Source organism: Anopheles coustani, chromosome 3 (assembly GCF_943734705.1).
Source record: "Anopheles coustani chromosome 3, idAnoCousDA_361_x.2, whole genome shotgun sequence".
In the NCBI taxonomy this organism is placed as follows: Eukaryota; Metazoa; Arthropoda; class Insecta; order Diptera; family Culicidae; genus Anopheles; species Anopheles coustani.
Genome location: NC_071288.1, coordinates 35,386,992 through 35,397,432, shown reverse-complemented (window position 1 = coordinate 35,397,432; position 10,441 = coordinate 35,386,992). Strand labels below are relative to the sequence as shown.

Sequence of the window (10,441 nt, the reverse complement as noted above, 5' to 3'; positions counted from 1 at the left end):
CTTGAGAAATTACATTCTCGCATCACATAAAAATAACATAAATAATGTTAAAAACATACAAGACACGCTCTACATACATCTTCTCGATTGTGTAAACATGTTATTTATTGCCTGAGAAAATTCGCTCCTGGCTACGTTTATGACAGTTCACAGACACGTATAGTGTCAATTGTGAAATATCCCCGATCCGATAATTCTCGACCTACCGCAAAGTTAATAATAAAACATGAGTTTACAGAATTGAACCCATAAGAAGGTAATCTATACGAAAATTGCACCATCATCAAACGGTACGACTGTAGAATGCGACGACTTGTGATAGCGATGAAAGTGACTTCCTGGAACACTGCGGTCAAAGAATGTTGGACCTATAAAAGCCTCTGCAATGGATATTCTACTGTTTAGTGTTATATCAAAAGTGCCATCAGTAAGATCCGGAAGCAAGCTTCTCGCAATGATTTTTACGGTGGCTTTTATCGCGACGTTGGGATTGCTAGTGATTTGGTGGATTGTTTGGCGATTGCTGCACTGGAAGCACTTCAAAGTGTCTTCCGATCTGAACGGACCCCAGGATTACCCGCTTGTTGGCAGTGCTCATCTGTTCCTCGGCAAAAGCACCGAGCAGCAGTTCCGGTGCATCCTCGACATCAGCAAAACGTACAGTTCACCGTGCCGCATCTGGCTCGGCCCGCAACTGTTCGTCTACATCGACAATGCCACCGATCTGCAGATCGTGCTAAACTCTCCGAACTGCCTCGAGAAGGCGGACGCGTATCGGTTCTTTCAGTGCGAGCTGGGACTGTTCTCGGCTCCGGCTAGTGTGTGGAAAGTACACCGAAAGCACCTCAACCCATGCTTCAATGCGAAAATCTTGACCAGTTTCGTGTCAATCTTTAACGACAAAAGTGCCGTGCTGGTGGACCAACTCCGGGCGCACATCGATCAACGGGGTTTATTCAATGTCAACGAATATATTTCCAAGTGCACTTTGGATATGGTTTGTGGTAAGTGTGCCTTCGGTAAAATTTGTCTGAACTGGTCGTAGCTTAAATGGTGCATGGGTGAACTCTCCCTTTCTGTAGCTACAACGCTAGGGACAAATATGAACCTTCAGAACGAAGAAGGGGACGAGTATGTGGCTGCCATCGAAAGGTAGATTCATTGGGACGTACTTCATGAGTTCTATGAAACTGATGTTTATTTCTTTCGTTTATCTCATCAAAGAGCTTCCGAGCTGTTGAACCATCGGTTATACAAAGTATGGCTCCATCCGGAATGGATCTATCGACTGACGGATAGCTATAAGATCCAAAAGCAATGCTATGCTACCGCGTACAAAATGTCTCGGAAGGTTCTCGCTCTCAAAAGTCGTGAACTGGAGGAAATCAAGAGCATGAAGAACAGGGCAACTCCGGTAGCAGTTCCGGTAACTGATTTATCAATGGAGGACTATCGGAAGCCTCAAATTTACATCGATCAACTGTTTCGGCTCGCACGCGAAACGGATGTGTTCGATGAGAAGGCCATCCGAGACGAGATCGATACGATCATCCTGGGTGGGAATGAAACATCCGCTCTGACCCTTTCGCATGTGGTGCTTATGTTGGCGATTCATCAGGACGTTCAGCAGAGAGTGTACGAAGAAATTGTAGCCGTGCTGGGACCTCTTACCAATCACGTGGAAAATGACCATCTACCCAAACTGGTCTACATGGAGATGGTTATGAAGGAGACAATGCGCCTGTTCCCCGTTGGTCCTCTGATCGGACGTCAATGCACGGCGGATACAAAAATATGTACGTTAATGCTCGTTTACGCAGAATAAATATTTTAAAACAATCCTTCTATACATTCCTAGCAAACACAACCATCCCACAGGGTGTGACTGTTGTCCTTGGGATATTCAACATACAGCGCAGCAGAGAACACTGGGGAGCGTCTGCTGAGGAGTTCGACCCGGAACGGTTCACCCCGGAACGCATCGCCAGCAGGCATCCGTATAGTTTTCTTCCGTTTAGTGCTGGACCGCGCAACTGCATCGGGTACAAGTACGGCCTGATGTCCATGAAGGTGATGTTGTGCCACCTGCTGATGGCATACCGCATCACGACGGATCTGACGATGGAGCAGCTGACGCTGAAGCTTAACATCACGCTGAAGATTGCGAACAAACACATGGTACGCCTTGTTAAACGATAGGATTTACCATACATAACATGGGGCGTTCAATATCCGATATGTTAAGAGTTTCAGGCCTTATAAAAAAGGGATTTTAATACGATTTTTATTTCTCAAACACCGCTTAGCAGCATAGAGGCATAACTTTGCAAAACTATTACGACCGTCTAAGATGTTGGTTGAAATAAACCGAACGTACCATGACTACAAATTAATTCCTTCCAGAATAAACATGTTGACAGCTGAAATGTAAAATATGGCGTCATAAACTGCTCCACCCACTAACAGTCTCGATGCCGTGCGATCTCTATACATGATCGTTCCATCCTCTTACTTCACCAATGTCTGCCACACGCCAAAGCGCCGCTAATAACTGGTTAAACGGAGTCGACTTACTTCACCGCTTGAGTGTGAACGTTTCCATGGCGACGGATAGACGCATTCACACGAAGCATTTTTGTTTCTTTCTACACACACACTCACTCACGCACAGACTGCAATTGGATCATGTCAGTCCAACGACGTGCGAAAAGGTTGGGATTGACGGAACTGTCGGAAGATCAACCACGATCCGGTAGTGATTGGTGAAGTGGCGCCCATTCAACCCAACCGAGTGCCGATAAAACGCAGCGCAATAGCATTGATCTAAATACAGCATCTTCAATGTTAGCCACTTGTGGCGCTGCTGAAAATAATAAATGTTATCGAGTGCAAGGGCAACAACGCTCGTTCCGATCCGGCTCGCCACTGGGCGGTACTAGCTGGAGGGGGAATTGTACCAGGCTACAGAGCGACCACTCCGTGGACCGCGAGGTGGAAAACCCAACGTTACGAATCGGGGAATTACTTCACTGTTAGCTACGTGCTAGCTCCATTTATTGGTGGACATAAGATTGTGTCGGTGATGGCGTGATGTTTGGCTGTTTGGACGTGCTTCACGCAGCCAGTGGGTCACGATGGTGGGGTGGGTGGTGAAGGATTAGACCTTAGGACGAAGCTTTCTGTACGACGTGAATGTAGAACGCCGGATTGGGCACCGCCTGCAGTGCTTTGAAGTCGCCGTAGATCTCATGCGACTTGGCGCCGCTAAAGATGCGCTGGAGGATCTCCTCGAAGACGCGCAGCTTGTGCGGGTAGTACGATAACCGGAACTCGCTGACATCGTTGCCCGTGCTGATCTGGTAGTCCAGCGTCACCAGTGCCGGTTTCGAGGCGACATACAGCACCGAAGTTTTGATGTCCGTCGTGTGGCTACTCTGTAGTTGGCAAAAAGGAAGGCGAACCGAAAAAAGAGATTAAAGGGAAACGTCAGTAATGACACTAAGACCGGGAGAGAATTTCATCCTACATTGTAATAGATGCACTTGGAGGGTGTTGCACCCGTGTCCATGATGTTGTCGTAGTTACGGTGATCGATCAGCAGCAGACCGCCCGGTTTGACACACTTCTCAAAATTGCGAATAGCCTGAATTTGTTCGCGCTGGTCACCAAAGTTGTCGAGCAGATGGGCGAAGGAGTTTCCAAGGCACATGACGGCGTCAAAACCTCCGTTCAGTAGGTGCTTTACATCATCGTACAGGGTCAGCCAGTTCGCCTCCTCGATCACTGCAAATGGGTCAGTACAATCTATTAGAATCGTACGTGGTTTATTGCAAATGCTCTTAACATTTCCGTTCACATCATTGCTGCGTACTTATGAGTTCCGTTTTATTACTTAATCCATAAGAAGCTCGCGATGGTTTATGATTGGGCTTCGGATCAATTAATCCAACACTCAACATGGCCTTGAACAAGATACTTTGTGGGGATTCTAAGTCTTTAGCTTTTGTTTTAGTTGTATAAACCGAATTTACATTTTAAAGTATGTTTCTAGAAGCTATTGAATTTGCATAATAATTTGCAAAATATGAGTGTAGAAGGAACTTTATGAATCTGAAAAACCAAAATAATATGCACTGCAATGGCATATTCAAATAGTTTTTAGTATGATTTATCAGTAAATTACATTGATTTTCTTGCCAACATTTATGTTTTATACCCACAACAATAAATCGAATATAAAAAACTGATATTTAAAAACCCTCAGTAACTCAAATTGTTATGAAGTTCAGACTAATCCATGTTTAAGATTCCTATTGAAGTTCTGAAACGTGCAAAGAACTTCACCTCGTTCGTATCTCACGCCCTCCACGTGCCATACTTACCCCAATTGTCGAAGCTTTTCTCCTTGCGGCGGTTCCAGCGCTCCTTCAGTGCGTACTTCAGCATCTTGTCGGACGCGTCGATAGAAACCACCTCGAAGCCCTCCTCGAGCAGCATGATCGAGTCGACTCCGGTGCCGCACGCTACGTCCAGTATGCGCCGGACGCCGTTCTCGCGCAGCTTCTCCACCAGAAAGTTGCGATAGTTTTCCGTGCGGGACTTTTTGTCGCCGATGAAAATTTCCCACACCTTCGCGGCCTTACCGTCGGCGTACTGATCGCGCACGCCCTCGGCGGAGATGCCATCCGAGCGGGACTGGAACACGGTGTCTGCCTGCGGCATGCTGAACTTTGCTTATGACGTGCGAGTTGTGTCTGAAAAGGCGAACGAACCGACGTTGATACTTATGCCACGACGTAGATGGTTTTTTTTGGCAATCCTATTCCAACAGAGCCCAACGTGAAACGGTCAGATTTACCGTAGACTAAATAAAAGATTCTCCGTTAGAAACACAAAAAACGGCATTCATGTTTTCGCTCCTCCTAGCGATAAGACGCGAAACGAAAGCAAAAGTGTGTGAAAAACAAAACATGCTTCTTTGATAAGCTTCTGTCAATTCTATTGTGCGCTGTACGGACGAGAATTTACGTAATGTTCCATTCGAACCGACAAAAAACAATCCCAAGTGTGGTGCGTAGTAACAAACCACGCGTGCCCGACATACTGCTTGGAGAACGAAATGTAACAGTTTAAACACTTTTCCCACACGAACGGTTTTAGTTTTCTTTCCTCAGGCGAAAATCACTGTACTAATTGTAGCGATAAATCATCCACCGTATATACTACGGGTCTCTCGATGGATCTCAGCTCTGTTCCGATGCTAGCTTTAATTGCATGCTCATTACACAGTAGACGTTTAATTGTTTGTGGAAATCCGATTGAAAGTATTATTCGCGCATTTTAATTGGCAACTGGGGCGTGCTGCGGCACAAAGTAAAAGTGGCTTCAAATGCGGAAGTCTAGAACTGCTGTTAATCAGACAGAATCCAACCGTTTCGAGGGTTATGGCGTACGTGCACGTTATTTTTATCTAGCAAACATCAAAACAAACTCCTCTCGGTAGTGCTTGCGATTAACGTCTGGAACCTTTAAGTAACGGTAAACGTAATGGGGAAAAGTTCAGGTTGGAAAATAAAAATGTGTCCGTCTTTAGTTGACGGGTTGCAGGTAGCCATCGGTGTTTAATCATAGGTATGTTGGTGAGCAAGTCTACGCTTGCAGTGATTTTCATCCGGTCTAATCGGAAAAATGAGGAAGCAGAATGACTTTTAACTCAAACCGAAGAAAACGTGACAAAACGCCACGGCGCATCACGGAAACGTGCGGTTGCGAGTTAGATCATAGGTTTGATGTAACCACACATTACACGGTCGTTGGCAGTTGGCAATGAACATGGCGTGAAGCGCGCCGGGAATAGTTCTGATGATAGAGATGGAAAGGATAGAGGTGAACCGGAATAGATCGTAGGTTAGGGATAAGCACTACAAATTCCTGTTGAAGTAAGTTATGACTCTAAATTTTAAGTTCTCACGTCTATTGACCGAATTTTTCGCTTACAATCGAAATGAGACTTCACCTTCCCGTCCTGCCCGACAATGATACGTTGCACGTATGTACGCGTCGCAGGTATAAAACGAGACGGTGATCATTTCGACACGATACATGATAACGATGCATAAGTGTAAACAAATACACGTCCGTGGACTCGTGGTTTAGTACGTGTAAACACGCAACACGCCGGCAAAATGATTGCATAAAACTTGGGATCCGGTTCCTGGCTCCAAAAGGAGTCGATTAACTCTGTCTTCCGCATAGTTTGTCATATTTTGAATCACTTCCACTACTTGGCGTGAATTATGCATACCAAGGCCAAGAAATAAAGCAATGCCAAGGCCAAGGATACCTAACGAGGCTCTATTAATTTTATCTACGCCTCGATCCCCACCGTCCAACGACCGGGATGAACAAGCGTGAAAACCACTTACCTACTTTAAAGCGGTCGCTTAGTCCGGGGCCTTTCTTTGGCAACTCTCTTGTCCACTCGCTTGCAACGACACAAATTGACTGCCGTGCGAGCCCCCACCACCCGGGGTGGAAGTATCTGTAGCTGTACGCTGGGCGCTGATGGCGCTCTTGACCCTGCCCGATTACAACAAACCGTCGGACGTTCGCGTACCGCGGAGCGACAAATAGCGTGATAAGGCATAGTTTGGCTCAGTTACTCGGTACATAAACAGACGATCGCGCGAATCGAATCTAGACTGGATGGAAAATAACATCAACAGCATCCCTTGGTAGGCCCTGTCGACAATGATCAGTGAGCTTTGTGCGATAATACCAGCTGTTCCGCCATCGCGAGATACCCTTTGATCTTTCAGCTGTTTGGGCAACGGATCGACCATCGCCTATATTCCCTTGTTACTTGAACCATCCATCACTTGCTGGTTCAAAATGAAATCTAGTATTTATTTGGTTTGTCCTGCCGGAATTCCAGCACAAAGCATGAGAAATTAACGTACCCCAACCTACAAATTGTCCGCACTAACATTATGGATTTGTGAAAAATACGTGTCAGTAGGCATTTATGGATCGTTCGATCGAGTTCTTGTCTAATCCTAAGCTCGTTCTGCTAAATGATTAGAGTGTTTGACTATAAAAAAAACAACAGCGGAGAAGAAATGCGTTTGCAGGAATATGCCCATTTTTAAACAGTTTTCTTGCATTCACCTTCCCGGATGTCGCAAAAATTGAATCGGACAGAGATAAAAGACAGGAGATCAGTAATGAAAGAGTGTGCTAGCAACACCAGCATATTTCGCTCCCAGATTATGACTGTGCGTTGGCGATCCCGTTCTGGCCGACTTGAACAGATAGCGTGCTGGTCTCCTTCAGCAGCTCTCTCGGGAGAGCGCTGTGTGACATTGAGAGATCGCATGTTGTGTTCACTCGCAGCAGTGCTGAAGAACGAGAGCACTTCCTCAGTGCTCATAGCAAACGTTAAAACAGAATGCAGTCCTACTCTTACTCCTTGATAATTGGTACTCGGACATCGCGATCCTGTTCACAGCAAAGCAAAACGAGTTGCGCCAGATCCTGCAGTAACAGGAAGTGGATTTCTACTCCTTCCGTACACTCCGACTCAACTAACTTAATGACAATTTTCATATAAAAGAATAAATCCTGTTATCTCTGTTCATGTAATACGTAAAAGTATAAAATAAATTAAATGAAAAAATAAATTTTCAAAACAACAGTTTTTCCTGAAACGTACTAAAAAATAAAAAATAATGTAAGTTACATGACATATGTATTTATGTATCAGTTTTTTGTTTTTGTCATTATTCGCATAGCATCGTAGATGGCGATCGAACTGAGAGCAATCTCGATGCAATGCGAATAATGATCAAAAACAAAAAACTGATACATAAATACATATGTCATGTAACTTACATTATTTTTTATTTTTTAGTACGTTTCAGGAAAAACTGTTGTTTTGAAAATTTATTTTTTCATTTAATTTTTTTGCAAATCTGTTTTTCACTCGCCGACCAAAAACAAAATTGCCTAGATTTTGACAGTTGATTGGCTAACTGACAGTAAACCAAGCATAAAGGGGGAAAAATAGTGTAAAACAATGACGCGTTAACACATTGGTTTTGCATTTTTCTTTCAAACCTACATGTTGCGACGAGCAACGGGTCCCTGGTTGAATTAAATTATCATGTCAAACACTGTAACAGGCCGAGTGTGGACAGGCTTCAGTTTAAGGCACGAAGACCTAGACAAATAGTGATAAAAAAAGGGATAACTGGTGGGCGAGTATGGCCAGATAATAGCTTACGAAACAGTTACGAGCGATCATTAGAGGATAAAGGACTGGTTTTTTAGCTCGTTGCCAGATAGAACTGTTAAAATTCGTTTCTTTGATTTCATTCGGAGCTCGCGGTTGAGCTGTAACTTTTAAAAAAACCTGTAACTGTGTTACCGCAGGTCTACACAGCGCTTTCTTGCGACCGGGGTTTCTGCGACCACGGAAGTGTCGAAGTAATCAAAAAATATGGGCCATCTCGTATGTGAAAAGTGTCGCAGAAACCCCGGTCGCCGGATTGTCGCTACGCCGTGTAGACCTGCGGTTAAATAATACCGGTGACATTATTAAAAAATCAGTTTGCATTTTCATTACAACTAGTGACATTATAAAAACACCAGTTTGTGTTTTCAATAAAACCAGTGGTATTTAAAAAAACACATTTTAAGGAAACTAGTGAGAACTGAATAAGAAGGCGCGTCTAAGAAAAGATGGCTTTTGGGCGACACTGCGCCGACCGTGAACTCCACAGCATTCGATGTCTCCGAGTCAGAATTTAGCAAGCTGCTTCGCCGTTTAGAACCCGCATGTGGTGAGGTCGATATTGTACCGCAAAGAATGGATGGAATCCATTGGATGGAGACCGTATGGCAAACTCATTCGATACGAATAAAGTTGTGACGCTTAGGCTTCAAGAAGTATATATACAGCGTCGCAAAGTCAGATTCATGAGGAGCCGCTTCGTATGGAACAGGTGGTCGATCGATTTTGCCGAGACGCAACGAGGCGGATCGTGATGAAACGGCTCGAAGATTGGCCAGTGTTTTTTGCCAGTCTTGGGTCGTCGCCCGGTTTGTGCGGACGATGAAAGAGGACATAACAGCAGCAGGATTGGAGCACTATATGTTCGGTATCCTACCGCTCCACGAGCAGCCGGAAAAGCTGCCGATGTCGATTATGTTAGCTTGGGCTTACAGTGGGATGCACCTTAACAACCGAATACATTGCTTTGGAATCTTACGATAATCTCGACGCTACAACTTTTCTATTTTCAAAGTTTTTACACATCAATTTTTAGACAAACTTAAACACAAAAAACCCCACATGATAGTCAAAAAACATACTAAAAAGCAGCCGTTTGCAAATTTGAAAAATGTTTAAAATATCAAAGTTGTAGAAAAATGTTTAAAATATCAAAATCTTAAAAAGAGCGATCAAAATGACCTCTTGAAAGCAATATAGTGGTAGTACTCGGAACTGGTCGTACAGAAAAATCTGTTATTGTTATTTTAAATGTAGCTTAGGTTTGTAAGACAGGCCGATTTTTAAAATATTCAGCCGCTTTTTTTTAATTAAAGCAGAAAATTGCATACCGCTCATAATGACCGCATTTTGGCATTGAGTGTTAACTCCTTCCCGGATAGAATTGTTAAAATTCAATTTTTATTTCAGTCATAGCTTTCTGTTGAGTAGCTTGAATACTACCATTAGAATATTTTTTCTCCAACATCCCATGAAACTAATCAAATAGGATGTTAGTGACTGAAACAAAATAATTCCTAAGTCTTTCATCGAAAGAAAATACTATTCAATTGTTCTGCATCGCACACAACATTTGCACAACGGTCAAGTTTTTCAGTAATCATATGGTTAATCCTTTCTAACCATTTTCGTAAGTCAAGTAAGTATAGCGTACATTTCAGCAACGAAATTTTTGTGATATGATGACTCCAATGCCAGCAGAACAGTTTATTTATTCATTCCATATGTTTATTATTGCACTATGTGTGTTCCATTTTACTTAGCTTTTCTTTTTCACCCTCCCCAAATACTAACTGTACGAACCGATTCGATGGTTGCAGAGAAGCGCATCGAGCATTGCACAAACATTACCTTCTCGTGTATTGCACCTGGATTTCATTTAAGGCCGCCTGTCAATGTGAATGTGTATCATCCATATGGTTGGGCACGATTGCACAAAAGTGTAAGTATATATGTTTTTAAAAAAATATTCCTACAATAAATAGAGCGCATCAGCATTTTCTTCACCTAGAGACGGGATCCAAATCTGGAAAATCTTAGAAAAGTCTTATCTAGTGAAACCTGAACTTTGTTCTTTAATCGTGTGTCGTGATCATGAATGAATTAAGATCAAGTGGAACAAAAACCAACAACGAGCATTTGCAGTAAAAA

General features: G+C 43.5%; 2 protein-coding genes across 2 annotated transcripts; one reads left to right on the top strand and one right to left on the bottom strand.

Annotated features, from left to right (window-relative positions):
- The first annotated feature begins 454 nt into the window (after positions 1-454).
- LOC131271623 (cytochrome P450 4g15-like) lies at positions 455-2,199 on the top strand. The gene is made up of 4 exons (XM_058273117.1): positions 455-1,004; positions 1,083-1,152; positions 1,225-1,796; positions 1,859-2,199. Exons 1-4 carry the CDS (start codon positions 455-457, stop codon positions 2,197-2,199), a joined length of 1,533 nt encoding a protein of 510 aa, XP_058129100.1.
- An 832-nt stretch (positions 2,200-3,031) lies between these two features.
- LOC131271627 (glycine N-methyltransferase) lies at positions 3,032-4,722 on the bottom strand. The gene is made up of 3 exons (XM_058273121.1): positions 4,383-4,722; positions 3,527-3,783; positions 3,032-3,434 (listed from the first exon to the last, which is right to left on the bottom strand). Exons 1-3 carry the CDS (start codon positions 4,720-4,722, stop codon positions 3,165-3,167), a joined length of 867 nt encoding a protein of 288 aa, XP_058129104.1. The 3' UTR covers positions 3,032-3,164.
- Between the last annotated feature and the right edge of the window lie 5,719 nt (positions 4,723-10,441).

Coding starts and splice junctions, on each gene's coding strand:
- LOC131271623 (XM_058273117.1), top strand. CDS start 455: ATGATTTTTACGGTGGCTTTTATCGCGACGTTGGGATTGCTAGTGATT. Junction 1,005..1,082: donor CACTTTGGATATGGTTTGTG/GTAAGTGTGCCT, acceptor CCCTTTCTGTAG/CTACAACGCTAGGGACAAAT. Junction 1,797..1,858: donor CACGGCGGATACAAAAATAT/GTACGTTAATGC, acceptor ATACATTCCTAG/CAAACACAACCATCCCACAG.
- LOC131271627 (XM_058273121.1), bottom strand. CDS start 4,722: ATGCCGCAGGCAGACACCGTGTTCCAGTCCCGCTCGGATGGCATCTCC. Junction 3,784..4,382: donor GAAAAGCTTCGACAATTGGG/GTAAGTATGGCA, acceptor ACCCATTTGCAG/TGATCGAGGAGGCGAACTGG. Junction 3,435..3,526: donor CCAAGTGCATCTATTACAAT/GTAGGATGAAAT, acceptor TGCCAACTACAG/AGTAGCCACACGACGGACAT.